This window comes from Sus scrofa, chromosome 12 (assembly GCF_054392235.1).
Source record: "Sus scrofa isolate SSC_HxYL_T2T_F1_AM1 chromosome 12, Sscrofa_HxYL_maternal_Yorkshire_Landrace_v2.0, whole genome shotgun sequence".
Classification (NCBI taxonomy): domain Eukaryota; kingdom Metazoa; phylum Chordata; class Mammalia; order Artiodactyla; family Suidae; genus Sus; species Sus scrofa.
In genome coordinates, this window is record NC_139394.1 from 44,112,994 (window position 1) to 44,140,913 (window position 27,920).

General features: G+C 51.8%; 2 protein-coding genes across 6 annotated transcripts in view; one reads left to right on the top strand and one right to left on the bottom strand.

Annotated features, from left to right (window-relative positions):
- The window catches only part of C12H17orf50 (chromosome 12 C17orf50 homolog), a 34,004-nt gene continuing 6,084 nt past the window's right edge, over positions 1-27,920 (bottom strand). The window contains exons 5-7 of one of the 3 annotated variants that reach the window (XR_014821371.1): positions 22,929-23,087; positions 3,607-3,718; positions 1-1,421 (exon numbers count right to left, since the gene is read on the bottom strand). The gene's annotated coding sequence lies outside the window, so the exon portion shown is untranslated. Of the gene's footprint in view, positions 1,422-3,592; positions 3,719-15,151; positions 15,277-22,928; positions 23,088-27,920 lie in introns of those variants that run through there. The other 2 variants (XR_014821372.1, XR_014821373.1) reach the window with 2 other exon arrangements.
- On the top strand, positions 563-27,669 carry MMP28 (matrix metallopeptidase 28). Of its 3 annotated transcripts, none has more exons than XM_021067401.2 (8): positions 563-871; positions 13,638-13,720; positions 13,939-14,126; positions 20,068-20,292; positions 22,158-22,403; positions 23,780-23,929; positions 24,223-24,390; positions 26,516-27,669. In XM_021067401.2, exons 1-8 carry the CDS (start codon positions 761-763, stop codon positions 26,908-26,910), a joined length of 1,566 nt encoding a protein of 521 aa, XP_020923060.2. In that variant the 5' UTR covers positions 563-760; the 3' UTR covers positions 26,911-27,669. The 3 variants fall into 3 exon arrangements, with proteins under 3 accessions (XP_020923060.2, XP_020923062.2, XP_020923061.1); XM_021067403.2 differs by having other exon boundaries at positions 24,227-24,390; XM_021067402.2 differs by lacking the exon at positions 23,780-23,929.

A 27,920-nucleotide genomic window follows, 5' to 3' on the forward strand; every position in this document is an offset into this window, starting at 1 on the left:
TTTACAGGCATTATTCTCTCATTTATTGCTCCGCATTATCACATGACACCGGTATTCTTATTATCCCCGTTTACAGCTAAGAAAAATAGGTTCAGAGAGGGTGAGTGACTTGCCTAAGACCACACAGCCAGCAGGTGGCTGAGGCAGGATTCATACAGCTAGCAAAGAGGCAGATCTGGAGCTCAGACTCAGTGCTTCTGAACCCAGGCCAAGGCTCCTTCTCTCATACCCTAGGGCCTCGATCCCTGCCAACCTGGCTGAAACAATCAATGAGAGTCGGGTAGGTCAGAACCTCTCTTCATCGAACTCTTAGGTAGCCACAACCGCCAGGAGAAAATGTTTCCTTCCCCTACCCTTCTCAGAGAGATCTGGATCCACTGGAGGTGGCGGGTGAGAGGACAGGTCGGTGGGGCTGCGCCGGGCGCCAGGCGACGCCACAACGCCTGCGGAAGAGGCTCCAGCTCTCGGTTCCAGTAGCCGAGTCGGGTGGGTGGAGCCGGAGTGCCAGGGTCCCGCCCACTCCTCTCACCCTCCCTCCCTCGCCTCCAGGTCACCGGCCGGCGAACCCACCAGCAGGCACTACCCGGCTGGGCGACGCCGTGCCTGCTCCCGGCAAAGCTCCGCGGGGAAGTTGCTCCGCGCACGGGCGAGGCCTTGCGACCTTCCCCTCGGCGCGGGGCTGGCGCAGAGCTGGCGCATCCGCGGGGCTCCGACGGCCAGCTGCCCCGCGCCCAGCGTCCGGGGCAGGGGAGGAGGCGACATGGCAGCGCGTGTCGGCCTCCTGCTGCGCACCCTGCCGCTGCTGCTGTGGGGCGGCCTGGACGCCCAGCTCGCCCAGCGCGTTGGACAGGAGCTGCGCAGGGAGGCGGAGGTACGCTGTGCATGCGGGGTGGAGAGGGTCCGCGTGCTGGAGACCCGCCTGTACTTTGCAGTCAGGCCACCCAGGAGTCCCATCTAATTGACCATCGACGTGACCCTCCCCTGTCCCCCGAACCCTTCACGCTTGCACACAAATAGCCTGGGGCAACAGTCTCTCCCCTCCCATCCCACCCGAGCCGGAGCCCCAAGCCAGGGCTGGAACCTCACAAGCACGCGGATCTGCTTTGATTTCCCAGGACAAAGGGAAGGGGATAGCGACAAGATGAGACAGACAGGCAACACTTGAAGGATGGGGAACCCCCATACCCCAGCGCGAGTCACTGTCCCTGTCCCGTACTGCTTAGGCTGGGGGAGACTTGGCAGTTCATTCATCCAATGCCGAGAGCCCTCCCTGAATGCCAGACGCTGTGGAGACGCTCAGATTGGTAGGGAGAGGGTGCTGCTGGTCTGCCCTGGCCTGGAACACAGGAACCAACTCTGGGCTTTCTGGGCTGGTGCTGCCACTGACCAGCTGGGGCTAGTGAGCGCCTGAGCGTCTTCATCTATAAAAGCAGTAAAAGTAGCAGACTCTTAAATTGCTTATAAGGAGCTTTAAACAGTGCTTCAGTCTGGAAAAGAGGGGGCTGGGAGGTGCAGATGAACCTTAAAGATTTCCATGTCATTTTCCTCTTTCCAAGACTCAGCTGCTTGGTGTAGGTTGCACAAGGGGAACTTTCTGCCAGGTGGGGGTAGGGCTGAACTTGGGGCGGCTATTTTCTAGGTAAGTGTGATTGTAATAATATACCAGTATCATTTCTTTCTTTCCTAAAGAAGTACCTCTGTGTTCCTATCTCTTTGCAAGATTAGAACTGGGGAGGCATTCCCGTCCTGGCTCAGTGGTTAACGAACCTGACTAGGATCTTCGAGGACGCGGGTTCAATCCCTGGCCTCGCTCAGTGGGTTAAAGATCCTGTGTTGCCGTGAGCTGTGGTGTAGGTCGCAGATGCAGCTCAGATGTGGCCGTTGCTGTGGCCAGCGGCTACAGCTCTGATTCGACCCCTAGCCTGGGAACTTCCATATGCCGCAGGTATGGCCCTAAAAAAATGCTAGAACTGGGGCTCTGCACTAGTTTAAGGAGAAGGGATGCCCGTGTGTTTTAAATTACTGAGCTCAGCGCCCAGCCCTGAGACTCTTACTCCTCTAAGAGCATCCTTCCTGCTCTAAAACTTCCCATTACGAGCTTCTCAGTATCCTCCCCTCACTCCCCTCTCCTAGAAGAGGCTTACTGAATCTAAGACCCCTGCAGAATGAGGAGGGCCACCTCTGAACCACTCTTCCTTCCACCAGCCAGATCCCATCACTGCTCTGGAATATTGGGACATGACCCTGCGGCCACAGGGGAGTCCTCTCTCGACTCCTTCACTCCCTCCCCTTCCAAGCACTGGTCTCTGGGTCTGTGTGCTCTGCTTTTGCGCATTCAGGAATCAAAATCACTTGGTTTCTCTGCATTTAAAGTCTTACAACATGGAGTGCAGGGTCCTGGCCCCAGGAGAAGGCGTCTGTGGACCAAGCCAAGTCTTGTTAAGAGTCCCACCCCACTTCCTCCCCAAGTCCCCATCCCAGACAATCCTTGACGGGAGAACAGAGACCATAGCTCTGCCACCGGTGCCTGTGGTGGCCCCAGATGGGGAGTTTCATCTTGGGGTGTGCTTGAGAAACATAATATCTAGCAGACTGAGTCTCTGTCAGTCTATTTAACATACCTGGGAAAAGGGGATTTTTTTTTTTTTAACCTCTGAGAACAAGCAATATTTTAAAGAACTCTGGACATGTGTAATGGGTGTATATGTGCCTCCATATGCATAAATACACGCGCAAATTGTGTGTGTGTGTGTGTGTGTGTCAGTAGGTCTAAGTGTTTCTGTATATGATCAATTGCATGGGCTTCAGTGTCGGAGAGCCCTGTGTGCAAACCAGAGATAAATTATTTAACCTCGGAGCCTCAGTTTTCTTCTCTGTATAGTGGGAGTTAGTAATGCCTATTTTATAAGCTTATAGTGTAGTTTCATAAGATAATGTGTCTGAAGTACATTCCAGGATCAGCGTGGTACCTAGTATGGTGGAAAGCTGTCTATAAAAGGAAGTCGCTCTCAATGTTGTTATTTTAGAAAACAGAGCTTCAGATTAAAGTCCTGGCCTGGTAACTGGCTCTCCTAGAACAATAACACAGGACAAAATATGTAAGGCAACTATTTTCAGCATTTGACACCAGGGCTGTAATTCCTAAGAGATGGTGTTGCAGTAACCATGGCTACATTACAAATTTCTTCAAAATTCAAGGAGGTGGAGTTCCCTTCCTGGCTCAGTGGTTAATGAACCCGACTAGGATCCATGAGGATGCGGGTTCCATCCCTGGCCTTGCTCAGTGTGTTGGGGATCTGGAGTTGCTGTGAGCTGTGGTATAGGTCTCAGACGAAGCTTGGATCTGATGTTGCTGTGGCTGTGGGTAGGCCGGCAGCTGTAGCTCCTATTTGATGCCCAGCCTGGGAACCTCCATATGCCTCAGGTATAGCCCTAAAAAAGCCAAAAAAAAAAAAAAATTCAGTAAAGTAAAATCAGCATTCATTGTGCTCATAGATACTATGGGTCAGAATTTCAAACAGGGCATATCAGGGCAGGTTGCCTCTGCTGTACAGTGTCTGGGATTAGAACCCTCTGAGGACTGTTTACTCACCTGTCTGGACTCACCTGTCTGCCAGTTGATGCCGACTGTCAGCTGGGGGCCTCAGTTCTTCTGCATGTGGTCTCTGCCTGTGGGCTGGTTTGAGCTGCCTCTAAACATGGTGGTTGCGTCTCCAGGCTGAGTGTTGAGAGAGAGGGAGGGAAAGAGAGGAGAGTAAAAGAAGCAGAAGTAGAATCCTCTTTGTGACCTAGACAAGGAAGTTGCATAGCACCACTTCTGCTCTACTCTGTTGGCTGGAATCACAAGCACTAGGTCAAGGGGAGGGAACACAGACCCCACAATTGGTGGGAGGAATGTTGAAGTCACACAGTAAGGAGAGCATGCGAATGGGAGATGTTGGGATCATTTAGGGAAATACAACCATCCGTACAAGGGAACCCGCCCAACGTGAGCCCCCTCATCGGCCCAGCTCTATGCTCAGATTCAGTTCCCTAAGTGCAGTGCAGGGAGCCAGACCCCAAGCAAAGCACTGCAGTCCTGCCGAGCTCCTAAGCCCAGGTCAGAGTTCAGGAGATGGAAGGAAAGAAATAGTAAAAACAAGCCATGTGATCTTAAACGTGTCCCTTCCCTTCTCCAGGCTGCAGCTTCCTCCTCTGTAAAATAAGGGAGTTAAATTTCTCAAGTGACTTTTTTTTTAACTAATTTTATTTTTTTTTATTTTTTTTGGCCATTGTTTTTTTTTTTACTCAAATGAATTTATCACCTCTGTAGCTGTATCATGATCATAATAATCTAATTTCACAGGAGTTCCATCCCACAGTTAAGTGACTTTTAAGATCCTCTCTGGTGCTAACCTTCTTTGGCTTTTCTGGTATGGTTGTATGCCTATGTCTGTGTGTGTGGGTGTGTACATTTTGTCTACCTAAGTCTATGTCTACCCATCCGAATGTCTCTATATGTATCCCTGGGCCCTGTGCACACGGATTTATGTGTCCCCTGTGTGTGCACAAAGGAGTAAGATTGAGGGCTTTCTGGAGTGGGCTTTGCCTGGGAGGGACTAACTGCTTACAAAGCAGCTTTGTGAACAAGATCCTTGCTGCCACTTAGGAAAACTAGGGCTGCCCACAACATGAGTGAGTAGGAAGAGCCTCCGTTGCTGAGTTGCAAGACTGAGAGTTAATAACTGATGTCATCACCTTGGCCCCCCTCCCATTCTAAGCCAGACCCTGTCCTATTCTTGGGCGCCACGGACTGTCCCAAGGGACCGATCTACCCTGCATCGCTTGGACTTTATTTAGAACAGCCAGGCAGTGGGTCCAGGACCTGCCTTCCACTCGGTGGTCTATGCATATCTGCACAGCTACTCCCAGGGTGCCAGTGCAGCAGAAAGCTGGGAAGTCTGTCTCTCTGGGGAGACATTGGAGCTTCTGTGGAGTATCCGCCCCCAGACACAGCGTCTGTTTCTCATACCCCAGAGCCATTCATTTGACTTTTTGTGAGTCAGAAACCCAGAAGCCAGGGTGTGAAAGCCATTCCCAAGAACTCAGCTCAGTGACTCATGGGTACAGAGTGAATAGAAGTGCAGGAGAGGTTCTGAAGGGTCTCCGAGGGCCACAAGTTGATGGAAAAGCAGTTGTCAAGCCAGTCTGAAACACCAAGCAGTTTAGTAAAAGCTGGGTGGTAGAAGCACGAACGTAGGAGAAACTATTGGACAATGTTCCCTAAACCCGGTCTTGGTTACGGCATCATTTTGTGCCTTAAACTTCGCCCCACACCTAGGGAGGACCACGAGGCCATACAATATGGTTATTTGGCATTAAAAAAAATATGACATGGAGTCTGGATGGAGATTAGCCAGCAATGTTTTCCAAGTTCCTTAAGGCTGGAAAAGAAAAGAAGGCACAGAGATTACAGTAAGAGGTATCTAGGTTACACCCAGACAGACTTTTGTGAATATGGCACCAGGGACAAGCGAAAGGAGAAGAGGAAGGGAGCCAGACAGAAGGGAAGGGGAGGTCCTTGCCCAAATAAAGGAAAGGGGCCGAGCTGGTCCCACTGCTCTGAGGCCTTCAGGAGGTTCCAGCAGTCAGAGAGCAACAACAAAGCAGCCTAGAAGCCAATGTTTGTCTTGGTGAAGAACACACTTGTGTCCTGTTGAATACTGGTGGCCTGTCAGAGGGCCCCTTGGGGTGTCATAGGAGTCATGACCCCAGCCTGTGTTGACAGCTGGAGTCCCCTGTCCCAGCAGCCTCCCTCTGTTCCACCCTAAGTCCTATTGGCAGAGGAGACAGAAAGAATCCAGCTAGAAACACCCCCCCAGTTTTACCTTTTTTATATCTGAGGACCATGTTCCCGTGGAGAGAGCAGCTTGGACCCTGCTTTTTGAGTTTTAAAGCCGCTGAGTTACTTGCTTAAAAGGGAAATAAAACATCTGGGATAAGTGTCAGGGAATTTAGATTCAAGTATGAGACACTGCACTCCCTGGAGACTCTCTTTCCTCATCTTTAAAATAGGAATAACAGGAGTTCCCACTGTAGTGCAGTGGGTTAAGGATCCGACTGCAGCGGCTCAGGTCCCTGCAGAGGCGCTAGGGTCAGTCCCTGGCCCGGGACAGTGAGTTGAGGATCCAGCGTTGCTGCAACTGTGGCCTGGGTCACAGCCGCGGCTTGCATTTGATCCCTGGCCCAGGAACTTTCATATGGGTATGATAAAGGAAATAAAATAAAACAAAATAAAATAGGAATAACAACACCTGTCCTGCCTATGTTCTTGCAAGGTAATTAAGAAGCTCAAAGTAAAGATACCCTGAAAAGCTCCACAATAGGCAAGAACACACTGTGCTCCTGATTACCTGATTAGAAAACATTTGTGTTTCTAGAACATGCCAAGGCAGAAAGCCATCTATCAGCCCCCTGCATCTTGACTTGGCTAATAATGCTACAGATGTATTGGATGAAACATGAGATACAGAGTCACTATGGAAAGACTAAAATCATAATGAAACATGAGCTGGAATAAATCATAAGGAAATCAACTTGGTTTCTGCATAAGCTTGCCATTTTGCAATTGTATGTTCTTGGTTTTGTTTTTTCTGCTGCAATTCTTTGATATGGAGGATGTCGCATCCACTGCGTGGACACCCCTCCTAAACTCAGCTGCCAGAAGTCCCTTCCAGCAATAAAGTTCTATGACCAGGAAGGGAAAAATATCATAAAGCATTCCCCAAGTTCCTTCTTACTGGATTTTCACTACATTCCTGAGACATAGAGACCAGTGTTCCTACCCTCGTTTTATACTTTGGGGCACAGAAGGGTTAAGTCACTTTGTCAGAGTTCACACAGCCAATCAGTTGCAGAAGCAAGGCTACAATACTACAAGGAGTTGGAGTAGATCTTAGCTCTAATCCAAACCCCTCATTTTATAGAAGAAGAAGCCAAGGCCCAGAGAAGCCCAGGACTTGCCTAAGGACACACAGTGCGCAGCAGCACCAGGAATAAAACTCAAGACACTCAGTCTAGAGTTCTTGCGCTGCCGGGCCAATGACTCAGAATTCTGGGATCCACTTTGCTACACCTCATCGCTAATCTTACCCTGCTCAGAAATGGCCAGAATTTCTCCTTCCTTCAGGCCCTGGATGGGCCGGGCTCTACACGCCCTCCCAGAACAAGTCAGAATGGATAAAGTACCAGAAGCCCCGGAATTTTTTTTTTCTCTCTCCTATTTTAGGGCTGCACCTGTGGCATATGGAGGTTCCCAGGCTAGGGGTCAAATTGGAGTTGTAGCCACCGGCCTACACCACAGCCACAAGCAACTCAGGATCCAAGCCCCGTCTTCGACCTACACCACAGCTCACAGTAACACCGGATCCTTAACCCGCTGAGCCAAGCCAGGGATCGAACCTACATCCTCACAGATCCTAGTCAGATTTGTTAACCACTGAGCCACAAAGGAAACTCCTAGAACCCCCAGAATTCTGATCCCTCTCAGCTGTCAGGGTCCGGGGAGAACCATTTGCATTTCCTGCAGGCAGCACAGCCACTCCCAGGGCTTTTGCAGAGGCAGCTCCTCAGGAAGGTGGCCCCAGCCCTGACCAAGTGGGTGAGGCAGGTTGGCACAAGCTTTCAGACCTGAGCAGGGTGAGTCACTGGATGCGGCCCGGCCCTCCAGCTTCCCCTCCCTGCAGCTCCAGCCCTGGGCTCCCCGGGAGAGAGGATGGGTGGAGGAGAGGGAGGAGAGAGAACCTGATGCCAGGCAGAGAGGAGCAGGCTGGGTGAGGCCTCCATGAAGAGGGACAGGGGTGATCCCAGCTGGAACTTGGAGAGTCCCCAAGGCATCCCGATCCTCTGGGTTCTTTGGCTTTTCCTGGGATCCCTCTGATACACAGTCACCTGCCCCACACTCCTACCCTTCCTCCCAGGCAGACGGGCATCTCTCTCGCCTTTGCTGGGGAAACAGAGGCAAGGCAGATGGGCACGTAGAAAGGGTTAGGGACAGCTCCAGGAGTGGAGGGCACCTCAATCCTGCTCCGCCTCACCCTGGGATGAGGGTCTGCCTCCACGCAAAGGAACTTTAGGGTGCTCAGCACTGACAGTATTAAGGGGCCCCTTCCTTGTAATTAAAACCATTTAAAAATACATGTAGGAGTTCCTATTATGGCACAGTGGAAACGAATCTGACTAGGAACCATGAGGCTGGGGGTTTGAGCCCTGGCCTCGCTCAGTGGGTTAAGGATCTGGCATTGCCGTGAGCTGTGGTGTAGGTTGCAGGCATGACTCAGATCTGGTATTGCTGTGGCTGTGGTGTAGGCCGGCAGCTGTAGTTCCAAGTAGACCCCTAGCCTGGGAACCTCCATATGCCACAGGTGCAGCCCTAGAAAAGGCAAAAAGACAAAAAAGAAAGGAGAGAGAGAGGAAAAATAAAATAAAATACATGCACATTTGTTCTCTTGTGGCTCAGCAGGTTAAGAATCCAACTGCAATGGCTCAGGTCACTGCAGAGGTATGGGTTCAATCCCCGACCAGTGCGGTGGGTTAGAGGATCCAGAGTTTTGGATTCAATTGAATCTGGCAGCTCAGATTCAATCCCTGGCCAGGGAACTTCCATATGCCACGGGTGTGGCCATTACCAAAAAAAGTTTAAAAATATGTGCACATTGGAATTCCTGTTGTGGTTCAGCAGGTTACGAATCCGACTAGTTTTCAGGAGGATGAGGGTTTGATCCCTGACCTTGTTTAGTGGGTTAAGAATCCAGCATTGCGGAGTTCCCGTCGTGGCGCAGTGGTTAACAACGAATCCGACTAGGAACCATGAGGTTGCGGGTTCGGTCCCTGCCCTTGCTCAGTGGGTTAACGATCCGGCGTTGCCGTGAGCTGTGGTGTAGGTTGCAGACGCGGCTCGGATCCCGCGTTGCTGTGGCTCTGGCGTAGGCCAGTGGCTACAGCTCCGATTCAACCTCTAGCCTGGGAACCTCCATATGCCGCGGGAGCGGCCCAGGAGATAGCAACAACAACAACAACAAAAAAAAAAAGACAAAAAAATAAAAAAATTAAAAAAAAAAAAAAAAAGGAGTTCCTGTTGTGGTGCAGTGGTTAATGAATCCGACTAGGAACCATGAGGTTGCGGGTTCGGTCCCTGCCCTTGCTCAGTGGGTTAACGATCCGGCGTTGCCGTGAGCTGTGGTGTAGGTTGCAGACGCGGCTCGGATCCCGTGTTGCTGTGGCTCTGGCGTAGGCTGGTGGCTACAGCTCCGATTTGACCCCTGGCCTGGGAACCTCCATATGCCGCGGGAGCGGCCCAAGAAATAGCAACAACAACAACAAAAAGACAAAAAGACAAAAAGACAAAAAAAAAAAAAAAAAAAGAATCCAGCATTGCTGGAGCTGCAGTGTATGTCACAGAAGTGGCTTGGCTCTGGTGTTGCTGTGGCTGTGGCATAGGCCGGCAGCTGCAGCTCTGATTTGACCCCTATCCTGTTAACTTCCATATGCTGCAGGTGAGGCCCTAAAAAGTAAAATAAAATAAAATAAAACAAAATATGTGCATGTTAAATATAAAATAAGTATAAGAGAGTTAGGTCTTAATAATCTCCACTATGACACTTCAGTGCTCTTATGGAAATTTAAAGTGTCAAATTCTTAAAATTTCTTTTTCTTATTCTTTTGGTGTCTCTTGGCTGGTGTCCTGGATTCTTGCTCATTTTGCCTCCTGGAAATTCAGCTCCACCTTGAAACCCACAGGGTCCCAGGGACGAGTCAGCCCAGGACTTCCCCACTCAAGGACCCCTGAAAAAAAGCCTCCGCCCCTATCCTGCCCTCCACCCACCATGCCTGCCAAAGTACAAGGCACGGCAGCCCAGCCAGGAAACAGGAGACGCCGCTAGTCAGCTAGTGAGTTTCCCCTCTCACCTCCCCCTCTGACCAAGGCTTCATAGTTCCAGAAGCAGGGCCAACTCCCTGATACGGGCTGGGTGGGTTTGGGGGGAGGAGCACAGGGAGTGCCAGTCTATTGGCCTGTGACCCAGTGTCTCCAAAGTCACTCCCTCAGCAAAACTGCTTCTAAGGAAACATTAATTCCCGGACTTCATTTAGTTAGTTATTTAGTTAGTTTTGTCTTTTTAGGGCTGCACCCACGGCATGTGGAAATTCCCAGGCTAGGAGTCAAATCAGAGCTATAGCTTCTGGCCTACACCACAGCCACAGCAACGCCAGATCCTTAACCCACTGAGCAAGGCCAGGGATCGAACCTGCATCCTCATGGACACTAGTCAGATTTGTTTCCGCTGGAGCCACGATGGGAACTCCCTGACTTCCTTTAGAAAGCCTCTCTGTCCAGCCTCACTGAGCAGGAGGGAACCACGGGAGAGAATCAGGCACCTGGCTGGGATGAGGCACGTCTGAGACAGAACACCTGAATTGAGAGCAGAAGTGTAACTGCCTTGTTTGGAGCACTTCCCTTATGTATTTTTTATTTATTTATCTTTTTAGGGCCACACTCGAGACATATGGAGGTTCCCAGGCTAAGGGTTGAACTGGAGCGATAGCTGCGGGCCTATACCACAGCCACAGCAACTCAGGATCCCAGCCACATCTGTGACCTACACCCCAGCTCACGGCAACACCGGATCCTCACCCCACTGAGCAAGGCCAGAAATCAAACCTGCGTCCTCATGGATGCTAGTCAGCATCGCTTCCGCTGAGCCATGAAGGGAACACCTATATTTTAATTTTTTTAATTTATACTTTTTATTTTTAGGCTGCACCTGAGGCATATGGAAGTTCCCAGGCCAGGAATCGAATCCAACCCAGAGCTGGACCTACGCTGCAGCTGCAGGCAGTGCCAAATCCTTTAACCCGCTGCACCAGGCCAGGAATTGAACCCGCACCGCCAAAGCTGGATCCTGAGCCCGGTGCTCCAAGGCAGGAACTCCAGCACTTCCCTTATAAATGGTTTGCATTCCAAAAGTCTTTTGTTAGTTTCCCCTCTAAGGTAAATCAACCAGATCAACTGTTTATTGAGCATTTACTGTATGCAGACAACAACCGTAGATGCCCATTGCTTTCTTTAATCCTTCTGAGGATCCTATGGGGTTCTTCCCCTTCTCACACTGTGTGTGAAGAAACAGAGACTGGGAGAGGTTATGTAATTGGTCCCTGACCACCCAGTAGAGTCGTGGTTGGGAACAGATTCTTGATTCCAAGCCCAGTGGCTATTCCATGACGTCGCACTACTTCGAGCAGTAAAGAGTCTTCCAGATTCAGCCCCAGAACGCCTTTAATCCATTATGCATCCCCAAACAGTGTACATTTGCAAAGGGAATGAAGAAAACAATAGTGCTGAAATACTAACAAATTAGCTCAGAAAAACAATAAAAATGAACTTGGAAAGAGTTTGTCTAGAATAAGTGGCTTTCTTTTCTTTAGGGCCACACTCATAGCATATGGAGGTTCCCAGGCTAGGGGTCTCATCAGAGCTGTAGCTACCTGCCTATGCCACAGCCACAACAATGCAGGATCTGAGCCCAAATAGTGGCTTTCTTTTTTTTTTTTTTGTCTTTTTGCCTTTTCTAGAGCCGCTCCCGTGGCACATGGAGGTTCCAATTGGAGCTGTAGCCACCGGCCTACCCCAGAGCCACAGCAACGCAGGATCCGAGCCTCAGCCACGTCTGCAACCTACACCACAGCTCACGGCAACGCCGGACCTCAACCCACTAAGCAAGGCCAGGGATCGAACCCACAACCTCATGGTTCCCAGTCGGATTCACTAACCACTGCGCCACGACAGGAACTCCCGTGGCTTTCTTGAGAAAAGGATGCAGAGGTTGCTGGAGACGTATATGTAATGCAATCCACGAAAAGGAGGCAGGGCTGCTTGCAAAGGCTTAGGTGCTTGTCCTTCCCCGCTCTGTGTCTGGCTTCATTCCCAACTTGCTTTTTCCTTGAGGCAGCAGCTATGATTGGAGTTGATCTGAGTTAAGAAATACAGCAGGAGGAGTTCCCGTCGTGGTTCAGCAGAAAAAAATCTGACTACTAGCATCCATGAGGGCGCAGGTTCCATCCCTGGCCTCTTTCAGTGGGTTAAGGATCCGGTGTTGCCATAGCTTCGGCTTAGGTTGCAACTGTGGCTCGGCTCTGATCTCTTGCCTGGAATCTCCATATGATGTGGGGCGGCCAAAAAAGAGAGGAAGGAAGGAAGGAAGGCAAGAAAAGGAAGAGAACAAGAAAGACAGAAAAGAAAATTAATCTGGATAGGTAACATAGCAAGAAGGCATAAAAAATGAAGAGTCTGTGTAAGAATTAAGCAGCCAAAGGACATTTTTTTAATCCATGGATGGGGCCTTACCAGTAAGAGGAGCAAGCCAAGTGCATAATTTCTCTCGAGGGCGGGACCAGTGATAGGTATGGACGATAAGTCACACACTTCTCTCTACTGGCCTCCAAGAACTATATCCAGTCTGTCACTGGCAGCCTGGCATCGAGTCTGGGTTCTGACTTTGATGCCAGTGTTGCTAAAATATCAGCTGCTTCTGTACCCCGATGCCAAATAGAAACTCAGAGCCAGAGTTGGAGGAAACAGAAAAAGTAGATTTAATTGCCCCGCTAAGGAGTTCCTGTTGTGGCTCAGTGGTTAACGAATCCGACCAGGAACCATGAGCTTGAGGGTTTGATCCCTGGCCTCGCTCAGTGGGTTAAGGATCCGGTGTTGCCGTGAGCTGTGGTGTAGGTTGCAGACGTGGCTCAGAGCTGGTGTTGCTGTGGCTCTGCCCAGCTAAGGGAGGAACACAGCAGGCTAGTGCCTCAAGGCCTTGCTGCTACACCACCCACTCCCTCACCCCCACCCCCTGCCCAGGGTGGGTAGTGAGGAGTCTTAGAGTTTTTGAAGAGCAGAGCTTGAGGAGCTCATGGACATTTTCCTGATTGGTGGGTGGTGAGGTGACTGGGAGTCAGCATCATCAACCTTCTAGTTCCCAGTGTCTTTGAAAAACTAACTTAAAGGTCTTTGCTGAAGGGCTGAACGGTCATTATTCTATCTTGCTTGACTGTTTTCCTTTTTCTCTGTATTTCCTCCCTTCTCTGATTAAATTGATTCTCTGACTAAAGTTTTTCTATAGATAAAAAGGCAGGTAGAGGAGTTCCTTTTGTGGCTCAGTGGTTCATGAACATGACTAGGATCCCTGAGGATGCGGGTTCAATCCCTGGCCTTGCTCAGTGGGTTGGGGATCCGGTGCTGCCATGAGCCGTGGTGTAGGTTGCAGACACGGCTGGGATCCTGCATTGCTGTGGCTGTGGCTGTGGCTGTGGCCGGCAGATGCAGCTCCAATTCAACCCCTAGCCTGGGAACCTCCATATGCTGCAGGTGCGGCCCTAAAAAGCAGAAAAAAAAAAAAAAGGCAGGTGGAGGACATGAGTTGGGGTCCACTCTGGGAAGACCTCATAGGGTCCTGCTTGGTTACCCCAGGAGTCCTCCTGTTACAGCTCATAGACCCTGTTGGGACAAAGGGTGAGACTGAGCGTGATATATGTGCTGCGGATCCTTGGAGACCCAGGGAGGGGAAAGAGTGCCACCCCGTGGGAAAGGCTGACGTTTCTCTCTCCCCCAGGCATTTCTGGAGAAGTATGGATATCTCAATGAACAGGTCCCCCAAAGTCCCACCTCCTCCTTGCGATTCAGCAAGGCCATCAGGTAGGATGGAGGGCTGTTGGCGGGGCTGGAGGGCAAAGCTTGGGTCGCTTCCCTCTTCCTCCTAGAAGGCTGGTCTCCCACATGTCTGCAGGGGGTCGTGCTCCATTGCTCCCTCTCTTGCACCCAGTATCCTGCAGTCTCCAGGGAAGCTCCCCCTGCCCTTACCCACCACCAGCCAGCCTCCCACCGTGGTCCTTTATCTCAATTCCTCCTAACAGGGAGTTCCAGTGGGTGTCTCAGCTGCCCATCAGCGGCGTGCTGGACCCGGCCACCCTGCGCCAGATGATGCGGCCTCGCTGCGGGGTGGCAGATACCAACAGCCAGGCACCTGGGACCGAGAGAGTCAGTGCCCTATTTGCTGGACACCAGGCCAAAATGAGGCGTAAGAAACGCTTTGCGAGGCAAGGTGAGCACTGTTAAAACCTAGCTAGGGTGGGATTCCCCAGCATCCTCATGTCCCGTGGCCAGAAAAACACATTTCAGCCCCAGACTGGGCTCTACCAGGAACCTCCCTTCTCTAGGGCAGGACCTCTCAACTCAAGGGTCACATTTGAGAACACCGACATTGAAATCAGAATTATGCCTACAATGATGAATTTTCATTGTGCAAATATTCTCCAGAGCAAAGCCCATCAAGCCCACTTAATCCCTTGATCAATTTGCTTTGTAGGGGAGTTAAACCAGTGCCAACATTTCCCATTCTGTTTGAAGTCATTTTCATCAGAATCAATTCTTTTTGCATAACAATTATTCGACAAAGATGCAGCTGGAGTTCTCTTATGGCGCAGTGGATTAAGGATCCAGTGGTGTCACTACAGCAGCCGGGTCACTGCTGTGGCACAAGTGCAATGCCTGTTCTGGGAACTTTCATTTGCTGTGGGCACAGCCAAAAAAAAAGATGCAATTCATCTATCAGCTTTATTTTGTCTACAGCACATTTTTTATTTTATGGAAATAGAACTCACATATACAAGAGTTCCCATCATGGCGCGGTGGAAATGAATCCAACTAGGAACCATGAGGTTGCAGGTTCGATCCCTGGCCTCACTCAGTGGGTTAAGAATCCGGCATTGCCCTGAGCTGTGGTGTAGGTCGCAGACGTGGCTCGGATCCTGCATTGCTGTGACTGTGGTGTAGGCCAGCAGCTGTAGCTTCAATTTGACCCCTAGCCTGGGAACCTCCATATGCCGCAGGTGCAGCCCTAAAAAAAAAAACAAAATATAAAAAAAGAGTTCACATATACAATTTACCCACTCAAAATGTACAATTTGGTGGATTTTCGTACATTCACAGCATTGTGTAACCATTGCCACAATCTAATTCCAGAACATTTTCATCACCTTGAAAAGAAACCCCATGGCCCCAAAAGAACCAGTCACTTCCATTCTCTGGCCCCTGGCCCCTGGCAGCCACTAATCAGTCTCTTCTCTGATTTGTCTGTTCAAGACATTTCACACATTGCAGTTTCTGCTGTCATGATTTTCCTTGTGTAATTTGCGTTTTTTTCCTTCCTTTCTCTTCCTCCTCTACAGTTTTCTCTGTCCAAATCCAATCATCTAGGGTCAAATGTTAAGATTTACAAAGGAGATTTGTTAAATCTTCGTCAATAACAAGGTTTACAGTGTGTAATTTTAACATCTTGTTTGCACGAAGTCTAATATTCTCTGATCAATTTTCCCAGTTTTCAAGATTTCTTTCTTGGTTTTTTTGTTTGTTTGTTTGTTTGTTTGTTTTTGTCTTCTGTCTTTTTTAGGGCTGTACCCGTGGCATATGGAATTTCCCAGACTAGGGGTTGAATTGGAGCTGCACCTGCTGTCCTAGGCCACAGCCACAGCAATGCAAGATCTGAGCCTGTCTGCGACCTACACCACAGCTCACGGCAATGCTGGATAGTTAACCACTGGGCAAGGCCAAGGATCGAACCGGAGTCCTCATGGATGCTAGTCAGGTTCTTTAACCGCTGAGCCACAAAGGGAACTCCTGGAGTCCATTTGTGACTATTGAATTGGAACATCCCTTTTGCACTTAGAAGCGTGTACCAAGGCTCCTCCCTCCCCATCTCATTGTCTGACGCTGATCCCTGGTCCAGACAGCAGTGGCCAGGCTAGACAGAATTTCCCTCTTGTTCACAACATGAACCACAGCAGCTTGACTTTACCTCCTGGGTGGGAGGACGTTCCCTAGAAAGGAGCTGACAGGCACTGAGCATTTCCTACGTCTTAGAAAGAAAATAGAATGCATACTGAGCCCTTATGACGTTCCAAGCATGGTTCTAAGTGGATTAACTCATTTAATCTGATGACAACCCTATGAGACAGGTACAATTATTATCCTCATTTTACAGATGGGGAAAATGAGGGACAAAGGGCTTGGGCAACTTTTCCAGGGCCACATGGCCAAGGCTTCTTGTTACTGGGAGGATTAAGTGATTGCCAGATGTGAAAAACCCCAGGACATGGGCAGATGCTTTTAAAAAAATGATGTGGATTCCTGGGCCAGTGACTTTCCATTATGTGGCTGAATGCTCTGCTGATGAAGTTGAGCTCCAGGGTTGCCAGATAAAATACAGGAGGCCCAGTTATATTTGAATTTCAGATGAACAAATCGTTGTTTTGTTTTCACATACTCAAAAAATTACTTGTTGTTTATCTGAAATTCACATTGAGCTAGGAATGCCATATTTTCATTCGGTAAATCTGGCAACCTCATTCCAAGCACCGGGTCAGCTCTGCCAACAGAGCTGATCTTCAGATGCCCTGGCTCCCTCCCAGCGCTGGTGGGGGGTAGGGGCACGAGGGAAAACGAAGGAGCAGGGATACTTACTGAGCCCCCATCCCATGCCAGCAGCTTCATGTTGCTCTTTCATTGGCTGTGTCACTTTTACCAGAAGGTCTTAGCAACCCCACTTTGCAAGTAAGGAACCTGAGGCTTGGAGAGAGGCTATAATTTGTGACGAGAGGTTGTAAGCAGAGGTACTGGGATTTCAACCCATCTTCTCTGCCCAGTATCAGTTACCTGATGGGAATCAGGACTCCAGGGTCTGTCCCTCCCCTGCAAGCAAGGAGTCTAGCTCTCTGCCCTTCCCCATCTTCTTCTTCTTTTTTTTCTAGGGATGCACCTGCAGTATATGGAGGTTCCCAGGCTAGAGGTCTGGGCCTCTAGCCGCCAACCTACACCACAGCCACAGCAACACCAGATCTGAGCCCCGTCCTCCACCCACGCCACAGCTCACGGCAATGCCGGATTCTTCTCTTTTCTTTTCTTTTGTCTTTTTGTCTTTTAGGGCTGCACTGGCAGCATATGGAGGTTCCCAGGCTAGGGGTCAAATAGGAGCTGTAGCTGCCGGCCTACGTCACAGCCACGCAATTCAGGATCTGAGCTACATCTGTGACCTACACCACAGCTCATGGCAACACCGGATCCTTAACCCACTGAGCGAGGCCAGGGATTGAACCCATGTCCTCATGGATGCTAGTCGGGTTCATTAACCACTGAGCCACGACAGGAACTCCCAAATGCCGAATTCTTTAATTTGCTGATGGAGGCCAACTCATGGATACTAGTTGGGTTCTTAACTCCCTGAGCCAAAGCAAGAATTCCCTTCCTCATCTTCTTTTTCTTCCCTCTTCCCTTTTGGATTTTGGAGCAAGAGCGTGGGGAGGACAGTGCCAGGTGCTACCTTGGCCTGCCAAGCCAGGAGTTTGGGATGGCCTAAATCGGCTACCCTGCTCCAAGGACACAACTTAGAAAAAGACAAGGGCCAGGGCTGCTGGCAAGTTGGTCCCTTCCTCCCTGGCAGGCCCACCAATGACCCCCCTCCCTGGCTCCCCTTCCAAGGAACATGAGTTGTTTTGTCTCAATACCTGTTCTTATTTGTCCTCTGTAGCCTCCCCACTCCTTGCCCATGGAGAGACGGGCCTCCCCAGCCACAAAGAGGCAGAAGGAGCTGCCTCACACTTTTCTAGAAGCTTGAAAGTTGGGGAGGAGAGTCTGAAAGTTGGTCACCCATAGCAGGGTATGCAAGAGCCCAGCGCCAGGCTGTCTGGTGCCTGGTGAAGACTTAACAATTCTTTTTTTTTGGCCACCCCAGGGCATATGGAGTTCCTGGGCCAGGGATCAGAGCTGAGCCACAGTTGCAACCTAAGCTGCAGCTACAGCAATGCCAGGTCTTTAACCCACTACGCCTGGCCAGAGATCAAACCTGCATCCCAGGGCTCCCAAGATGCTGCCAATCTACTTGCACCAGAGCGGGAACTCCCTTTTACTTTTTCTTTTCTTTTTTTTTTTTAAGACTTAACAATTCAACGAAGTGTTACTGACACATAATGAACCCTCGGGCAGCCCCTCTGGACTCCAGGCCTTCCTCTGTCCTCCTGACCTCCCTCCCTTCCTTAGAATCCTTCTCTCTCCCCTCCCTGAGGCTTGGTCCCTGGCTGGGAGCAGTTGGGTGGCTGCCAGGTGCAGGCCCTGGGAGGCAGCATTGCCTTGAATGGAGCTTGGCTTCAGGGGTGGGAGAAGGGACACGCCCCTCTCCCACTTCCTAGGATGGTGGGGGCAGGGACAGGGCGCTTGGCTCTTCTGCTCTCTGGAGAATTCTGGAGAATTTCAGCTTGTGCAGAGTCCCTGCTTTGACCTACAGGAGCGATGTTTAGGCACATTTATAAGCCTTGAGTCTTAGCAAACGTGCCTGCACCTCTGTGTGGTATAAATTAGGGCCTGGGCTCGGGCCTCCCTCTGCTGCTCACACATTCTGAGTCCCTTCCTTCTGGACTGTTTCCCCCAAATAGAGCAGAGAGATGGATAAAGAGATTGTCGTGGTCTGTGCACACGGGTTAGAAGGAAGAATTTTCTGGCATGGCAAGGTGAAGAGAAGAGACAGACGCTGCTGTGGCAGTGGGACAACTTCCTGATAATCAGGGAGAACCGATAATGAGAGCTGGGTCCTGTCTGCTTTTATAACCCAGGGAGAGGAGAGGTCTCGCGATAAGCATGCTGACCTGCTGATTGGTTGGGAAAAGAGGGGTCTTACGTATACACTTGCTGGTTGGTTGGGAGCATATAATGCCTCATAGGGCGGGGTGAGGAGTGGGCCACATACATTTTCTCTTAGGGGGCAGGAAGAAGAGGGTCAGGGTGTTCAAGGTGGGGGAGGGGGCATTACAATGAGAGGGGTGAGGCGATGATACTGGTCTGGTAATTCTTGTCTTGGCCAGAGGCTTTGAGTTCAATCTCCTTGAAGAGGACTTAAAGCCCAACAAAGATGGCCAAACGTCCATGATGTCACTCCTCCTGCCTGGCTCAGGCAAGGCTGTCGCTAGGACCAAAGGGCAGGAGGTCTGAACCCTGACCTACCCCCCCAAGGGGAGCGGGGGCTGCATCTTCGGGCCAGGCCTCCTGGCACAGCTAGACCTTCCCTGCCCTCACATGACCTATGCTCCAGGGATTCTGGTCTATCTGAGAAACTGAGGCCAAAAGCCAGCATCATTCTCCTGTGTTCCCTGGGCCCAGGAGTCCTGCCTCCGAGCTCTGAGTCTCCCACTTGGAGGGCACAGTCTCAGCCCCTGAACTTGCAGGGCTCAGAAATAACCCACGGAAAACTCTGGAATCTGGGCTTTGGGGCACCCTGGTCCTGGGGGCATGGTGAGCTGCAGAGGGTTGACCCTGGGGCTCGGGCAAGAGGCCAAAGTCTTAGGACTCAGGGCGGAGCTGAAGTTTTAGGCAAAGGAATAGGAACTCTTAACTAAGTGGAGATGGAAAAATTTCTCTCGGTCAGTGACAAAACACACCCTTTGTTCTTATTTGTTTTCACCTCAGAGCTCTGCAGAGTCCCTGAGGAAGTGAGGGGGAGGGCTGGGGTCAGGGAAGGCCCTCGAATAAATGGGTCTTGTGGCCTCTGGTCTGCAGCAGGCCTGCGGTGCAGGAAAGGAAGGCGGCAGGTGGGGGTGGGTGGAGAGGAGGAAGGGGGAGAGGACAGGCACCTTCCCTACCCCCACGCAGTAGGCAGGGGCTGGCATTTGCTGCCAGCCAGAGGCCATGCCTGGTTTTCAGGCTCAGCCCAGGCTGTGGGGAAGATGACCCTGTCCTGTGGGACCTCCCCAGGCCAAGCCACTGGACTGAGGACTGTGCAGGACAAGGGTAGTTCTGTCAGTCCCAAAACAGTGTCTCTGCAGCCAAACTGAGGGCGGGGGGGCGGGGGTGTGTGCATGATTCCCAGGACAAGGGCTGGGTCTTCTCCATCAGATCAGGGACCTCCTGGAGGAGGGCCTAGCTCCCCATCAAAAGGGTCCACAGGCACCAGCCCCAGGTTCTGCAGCAGGTGTGACTGACACAGCCTCTCTGGGTGACAGGCACCAAGTGGTACAAGCAGCATCTCTCCTACCGCTTGGTGAACTGGCCTCAGCACCTGCCCGAGCCAGCAGTTCGGGGCGCTGTGCGTGCTGCCTTCCAGCTGTGGAGCAACGTCTCAGCGCTGGAGTTCTGGGAGGCCCCAGCCACAGGCCCTGCTGACATCCGCCTCACCTTCTTCCAAGGGGACCACAACGACGGGCTGAGCAACGCCTTTGACGGCCCAGGTGCTGACACAGACCCTCTCTCCCACCTGGTGGGAGGGGAAACCCGACAATCTGGGGAGGGCGGTGGAGCATTATCTTCCCCTTTAGCTTGGCCACACTGCAGCCCCCTCCACAGAGCCCTCAGTCTCCCCATCTGTAGACTGTCACCTGCTTCACCCTTGAAGTCACCTGAGACATTGATAGCCATACCTAGGTGGAGTCTGGTAGGTAAGACAGTGCTGTCTGGGACTCAGCGCTGTGACTGGGGACAGGCCTTTTGTCTCAGTTTATATCTTCTCTCTTTGAAAGCTTTCCTGGGAGTTCCCGTCGTGGCTCAGTGGTTAATGAATCCGACTAGGAACCATGAGGTTGAGGGTTCGATCCTGGGCCTTGCTCAGTGGGTTAAGGATCTGGCGTTGCCACGAGCTGTGGTGTAGGTCGCAGACCCGGCTTGGATCCCACTTTGCTGTGGCTGTGGTGTAGGCTGGCGACTACAGCTCCGATTAGACCCCTAGCCTGGAAACCTTCATATGCCGAGGCAGCGGCCCAAGAAATGGCAAAAAGACAAAAAAAGAAGAAAAAAAGAAAGAACGCTTTCCCTCTGTTTCCCAGGATTACTGTAAGGGTTAAAAAGAAAGGGCTAACATGGTTTTAATAGGGGGAGGCATACTCAACATTGGAAGCATAGAGTCCTCCTACACACAGCCGGCTCTCCATGCCCCAGGAGACTCCCTTTAATGTCAGCCTCCCGACTTTGGTCAGTCCCAGCTGACCTGGGCTCCAAGAAGGCAACGCCAGAAGGACCTTTAACAGGCTTCTAGGCCAGCATTGTGGCAGAGCTATTTGCCGCCCCCAGCCCTGTGGCAAGGGGGGCCCTGGAAACTGCAAAATTGATATGGTCCACCCGGGGCCTGCTACAAGCTTGAGAAGCACTGATCAGCCCAACTCCCTCTGTTCATTCCTAATGCAAGCAGGGAAGTAGAGAGCCACAGAGGCTCTGGCAGAGAGAAGGCGAGAACCAATGAAGGCAAGACTATATATACCCTTCTTAAGAAACTATACCTATGCAGAAATACACCCAGCACCCAGATCAAAAATCAACATTACCAATTATGCCCCCTTCTGGGGTAAAGATTATCCGGATTCCTAGATCTTTTTGAAAATAACAGTAATTACATGGTAGGCAGCAAATATTACATCTAACATTCACATGTACACACACGCCTTTTTTTTTTTTTCTGTCTTTTTAGGGCCACACCCGCAGCATATGGAGGTTCCCAGGCTAGGGGTCAAATTGGAGCTGTTGCTGTCAGCCTATGCCAGAGCCACGGCAACACCAGATCCGAGCCACGTCTTCGACCTACACCACAGCTCACGGCAACGCCGGATCCTTAACCCACTGAGCGAGGCCAGGGATGGAACACTCAACCTCATGGTTCCCAGTCGGATTCATTTCTGCTACTCCGCGAGGGGAACTCCCACACACACCTTTTTAATCCTCAGAACAAACCCAGGAGGAAGAACCTCATTACAGTCATTCCCATTTTTCAGATCTAAAATCTAAAAGTTAAGACACAGAGGGGTTCAGCTATCTGCCCAAAGTCACACAGCCAGTAGATAGTTAAAATCAGCTTTGGAAGCCAGGCAGTTTGACCTCCTGCTCTGTGAACACCACACTGCCTCTTTGGCGTCCAGACCCCACAAGTCGAGTCATCTGTTCATTGCTCTACACTTCAGCTTCCACCAGACTTAATTAGGAGGGACGTTACCCTGCAGAAATCAGCCACACACACGCCAATGGCATTTGCACGGGAAGATGTGGGATTTGCGGGTGTCACAGGCGGCGGCGGCGGTGGCTCCGCCCTGACTCTCCACGCCGCCTGCAGGGGGCGCTCTGGCGCACGCCTTCCTGCCCCGACGAGGCGAAGCGCACTTCGACCGCGACGAGCGCTGGTCCCTAAGCCGCCGCCGAGGGCGCAACCTGTTCGTGGTGCTGGCACACGAGATCGGCCACACGCTCGGCCTGACCCACTCGGCCGCGCCACGCGCGCTCATGGCGCCCTACTACAAGAGGCTGGGCCGCGACGCACTGCTCAGCTGGGACGACGTGCTGGCGGTGCAGAACCTGTACGGTGAGCACCCCACCCCCGCGTGCCCGCCCCCGCGCCCACCCCCGCCCCCTGTGCCGCGGAACCCCCAATGCGCCGACATCGGCTCTTCGCATAGCATCCTCCATCCTAACCGCAGGAAGCTGGCCTCCCCTTCACTGGTCCTTCCTAATCCTGAAGCTTCAGGCTCCTCTCAAATCTGAAAAAGCTCAGTTTCCTGCGCAGGTCCACTCCCAGGCCTGGCCTCTCTCACCACAACCAATCCCTGCGCGCAGCCCAATGTTGCGTTCCAGTTCCTAATTCCTGCTCAACCCTGGCCGCAGCATTTCCTCTCCTATCCCTGTGCCATCACCCAGACCTAGTCCTCGGTCCCACCCAGATCCCGGAGTCCTCATCCTGCTCCCGGTCCGATCGATCTTCCCCAAACATCCCCCCCCATGATGCTAATGCCCACTTTGTCCCCAAGCCTGGGCCTCTGCCTGGCGGTGGACTTAGACCAGGTCCTCTCTCCCAGAATGAAATGGCCAGTGCTGCTGCCCAGACACTCACCTGGATCCGAGGGCGCCTCAGTCGCAGGGCTGGGTGCCTTGGAGTGCGTGAAGCGGTGGGCAGGGCCAGGAACCCTAGGATCAAGTCACCATTCCATTCTGGATTAGCGGTTGCTCTTGGGCAAAGCATTTCCTCTTTTAGAGTCCTCAGTTTTACCTTCTGGAAAAAAGGGGAGGTGGGGAATAATTGAAGCCCTCCTTACCTCACAGGGCTATTGTTCTAGTGGGTATGAACATGCTTCGGAGCCTAAGCAACCTACACAAATATAGTAATACCAGCTGCTATTGCATGACTGTCTGCCATGGGCCAGGCACTTAACGCACCCAGGAGGTATCATTTTATCCACGAATGAGGAGAATGGAGCTCAAGAGAGGTCAGATAACATGTGTAAGGTCACACAGCTAGGAAGCTGCAGACCAAGATTCAGGAACTGGTGCCCAATTCTAAGCTTGTTGGACTCTGCCTCAACCTCGTGAGTGAAGTATAGTGATTTTATTTTTATAACTGCTGTAATTATCACACCTGGGTCCCTGAACTCTGTCCTCATGCCATCTGCATTGTCCAGGACTCAGAGAAGAGGATCTTTTGTTTTTCTTAGTTCCAAACCCTTGTTTGGACCCCTACTCCAATTTGACCTTAGTGGGTTCCTCTTTCCCAGACGGTATGGTAGGAAAGAGGACTTCTGGGTTTGGTGCTGTGGTTAGCACCAACAACCAAGGGCAACTCAACCCCCACCCCTGCTCTCCTTCCCCGCCAAGTCAGATAATCAAAGGAACCAAGGGGAAGGTCTTGAGCCCTCGACACAATCAATCAGTGTGTATTCTCTTCTGCTTCCCTCCATCCCCATGAAGGGAAGCCCCAGGGGGGCTCAGTGGCCACCCAGCTCCCCGGAAAGCTGTTTACTGACTTTGAGGCCTGGGACCCCCACAGACTCCAGGAAAGACTTCCTGAAACCCCGGGTCCTAAATATTGCCACTCTTCCTTCGACGCCGTCACTATAGGTAAGATGGTGCCACCCGTACCTTTCCCGCTCCCAGGGGTCACCAGAGCTGGAGTACAAGGTGGGAGGAATGAATTATAAAATCCAGAAATGCCCGAGTCACAAGCATCCTGCAGGGTAGCGAACCCACGCCAAGCAAAACGCTGCCTCCTCCTGCGCTTTCCTCTCTGCCCCAAATGGGCACGTTGCGTCTCTCTCGCCAGTTTGGGGAGCTGGGTTCTAGAAAAGCACCTTGCCTGGAAGGAAGGAGGGAGGCTGATGGTCGCTCCTTAACTCTCTCTTGTTTCTGGGCAGACAGGCAACAGCGACTGTACGTTTTTCAAGGGAACCAGTTCTGGGAGGTGGCCGCGGACGGCAACGTCTCAGAGCCCCGCCCACTACAGGAAAGGTGGGCGGGGCTTCCGCCCCACATTGAGGCTGCAGCCGTGTCCCTGGAGGAGGGAGACTTCTACTTCTTCAAAGGTACCAGCCCTGGGGCAGATGAGAGAATTGAAGCCTAGAGAGGGGAGCTGTCCTGCCCAAGGTCAAAAGAGGGGAGAAATCTTGATTCCAGTCTGAACCTGTGCCAGGGACTCTGCCGGGAGATTCCTTTAGTGATGGAATTAGGGGGGTGGGGAATGGTGTCAAGGTTGTCCCAGGCAGAGACGATGGGAGAGTTTCAGAGAAGAATCTGCTTTTTTGTTTTGTTTTGGTTTTGGTTTTTTGGTTTTTTTTTTTTTTTTTTTTGGTCTTTTTGCCTTTTCTAGGGCCGCTCCTGCGGCATATGGAGGTTCCCAGGCTAGGGGTCTAATCGGAGTTGTAGCTGCTGGCCTGCCTACACCACAGCCACAGCAACTTGGGGTCCGAGCTGCGTCTGCGACCTACACCACAGCTCACGGTAACACCCGATCGTTAACCCACCGAGCAAGGCCAGGGATCGAACCCGCAACCTCATGGTTCCTTGTTGGATTCGTTAACCACTGGGCCACGATGGGAACTCCCAGAGAAGAATCTGGAGGGAAGCAGGGGATGGCTCTGAGCTCTGCCGTCCAACCAAAGAACATACCTTCCTTGGAATCCTGGCTGTGTGAGGCTGGCCTGTCACTTAACTCTCGGCACTTGAATTCGTTTTTTTGTTTTTTTGCATCTTTTTAAGGCCGCGCCCATGGCTAGGGGTCGGACCGGAGCTGTAGCCGCCGGCCTACACCACAGCCACAGCAACGCAGGATCCAAGCCGCATGTGCAACCTACACCACAGCTCACGGCAACGCCAGATGCTCAACCCACTGAGCGAGGCCAGGGGTCAAACCTGCGTCCTCATGGATACTAGTCAGGTTCATTAACCGCTGAGCCATGACGGGAACTCCTTGAATTTGTTAACCGGGGAAAATAATCCCTTAGGTTTTGTTGGGGAAGGAGGATTAAAAGAACATAATGTCAGGGTGTTCTCCTGTAGTTCAGCAGGTTAAGGACCTAACAGTTGTCACTGCAGCAACTTGGGGTCGCTGCTGTATTAAGGGTTCGATCCCTGGCCTGGGCACTTCCACGTGCCTGGGGTGCTGGCTGTTAAAAAAAAAAAAAAAAAATGAACGTAATGTCTGAGTTATATGCAGCATATGTTGCATAAGAAAATAGTATTCAGGAGATCCCGTCGTGGCGCAGTGGTTAACGAATCCGACTAGGAACTAGGTTGCGGGTTCGGTCCCTGCCCTTGCTCAGTGGGTCAACGATCCGGCGTTGCTGTGAGCTGTGGTGTAGGTTGCAGATGCGGCTCGGATCGCGCGTTGCTGTGGCTCTGGCGTAGGCCGGCGGCTACAGCTCCGATTCGACCCCTAGCCTGGGAACCTCCATATACCGCAGAAGCGGCCCAAAGAAATAGCAAAAAAAAAAAAAAAAAAAGAAAATAGTATTCAATCGTTGATTTCACAAATACTGAGGCCCTTCTACAAACTCCGTTGGAAGTGTTGGGATACAGTAGTAAACTAAACAAAAATCCCCGCCCACAGGCCTCTTGGTAGTAACGGTCCTGGAGCAAACCCCTGGCTTTCCCTGCGGTCTGTTACTCACCCGCCAGGGGGCGTGCTTCCTGCCTGGGGTGGGGAGGCTCCTTCAGCGCTTTTTGCCCCCTGCTGACACCTGCTGGAAGCGGAGGCCACAACTGTCCTGCCTCTACTGGTTATAACTGATCCCTTTTATTATTTTATTTTATTTTTATTTTTTGCTTTTTTTAGGGCCACACCTGCAGCATATGGAAGTTCCCAGGCTAGAGGTCAAATCAGAGCTGCAGCTGCCAGCCTACACCACAGCCACAGCAACGCAGGATCCAAGCCGCATCTGCAATCTACACCACAGTTCATGGCAATGCTGTCCTTAACCCGCTGAGGCCAGGGATCGAACCCACAACCTCATGGTCCCTAGTGGATTCGTTTCCGCTGTGCCACGACGGGAACTCCCCATAACTGATCCATTTTAATCACAGCAGTTAACCACCTTAGACTCCAATATTCCTGCCTCTCTCCTCAAAAAGCAACATGGGGGGACAGAGGTGGGGTACAGGACCAAAGGGCGAGAGCTGCCAACTCACCCTGGCTCTCCCAATGTCCCACAGGGAGTCGCTGCTGGAGGTTCCGGGGCCCCAAGCCAGTGTGGGGCTCCCCGAAGCTGTGCCGGGCAGGGGGCCTGCCCCGCCACCCGGACGCAGCCCTCTTCTTCCCTCCTCTGAACCGCCTCATCCTCTTCAAAGGCGCCCGCTACTACGTTCTGGCCCGAGGCGGACTGCAGGTGGAGCCCTACTACCCCAGAGGCCTGAAGGACTGGGGGGGTGTCCCTGAGGAGGTCATGGGCGCTTTGCCCAGGCCCGACGGCTCCATCATCTTCTTCAGAGACGACCGCTACTGGCGCCTTGACCAGAACAAACTTCAGGCAACTGCCTCGGGCCGCTGGGCCACAGAGCTGCCCTGGATGGGCTGCTGGCACGCCAACTCTGGGGGCGCCCTGTTCTGAAGATGCCCCCCCACCTCAAAGTGAATGGCTGGTGCCTTCACCATCAACTTGTGTCCCCTGCCCCAAGGGTGGACTCTGGAAGCCTCTGAGCCTCCCTGCAGAAGCCCAGGCAGGAAAGTTTCTCTGCATTTGTTCCCTGGAGAATGCCTTGATCAAAGACTGATCTTTGTGGGGACAATCCAATGAGAAGCCAAAAAGGGTCCCAGAACCCATGGCCCTTTCCCCAAGGACTGTTTCCAACCCCATGCCTTGGGGATTTTGTTTCTTCACCTAAAGATGCAATTTCTGTCCCTGAGGCCAGAGCACAGGGCAACCAGAAAGGATGCAAAACTCAACGGAGAGGCTGGTGTCACTTTGCAGAACTGTCCCTTCCCCTCGGACCTCCTGGTTCAGTCCTTGGAGAATTGTCTCTTTTTTTAGGGCCGCACTCTCGGCATATGGAGGTTCCCAGGTTAGGGGTCGAATCAGAGCTACAGCTGCTGGCCTACACCACAGCCACAGCAACGCGGGATCAGACCCACATCTGGAACCTACACCACAACTCACGGCCACGCCCGAATCCTTAACCTGCTGAGTGAGGCCAGGGATCGAACCCACAACCTCATGTTAGTTGGGTTCCTTAACCACTGAGCCATGATGGGAACTTCAGAATTGTCTTATTTAATCAGAGGCCCTATCCCCCAGGAAGCTTGGATGTGTTGGGTACAAGGCTCTCCAATTTCAGGGGGTCAGGACCAGAACAACAAGGAAACTGATGCAGGCTTGCTGTTTTTTTTTTTCTTGCAGCGGGGGGTGGGGTGCTGGAATAGAGAGGTCCCCCAGCTGGTGGTCCTGGAGGGGGGAAGCAGCCTGGACTGGTTTCCAGTGAGAGCAGGTGAGTATGGATGTTGGTGCAAGCCAGGACCAGTGAGCTGAGTGTGTCCAAGCCAGGACCAGTGAGCTGAGTGTGTATGTAGTTGTGATGGGGAGAGGGGGCCTGCCTCTCTCCTGAAAAAGCAAGTTATCCTTCC

What these genes read in the sequence shown, in the direction of transcription:
- MMP28 (XM_021067401.2), top strand. Translation starts at nt 761, where the DNA reads ATGGCAGCGCGTGTCGGCCTCCTGCTGCGCACCCTGCCGCTGCTGCTG. An exon ending in GAAACGCTTTGCGAGGCAAG is followed by an intron (nt 14,127 to 20,067) that starts GTGAGCACTGTT and finishes TCTGGGTGACAG; the next exon opens with GCACCAAGTGGTACAAGCAG. An exon ending in AGACTTCTACTTCTTCAAAG is followed by an intron (nt 24,391 to 26,515) that starts GTACCAGCCCTG and finishes AATGTCCCACAG; the next exon opens with GGAGTCGCTGCTGGAGGTTC.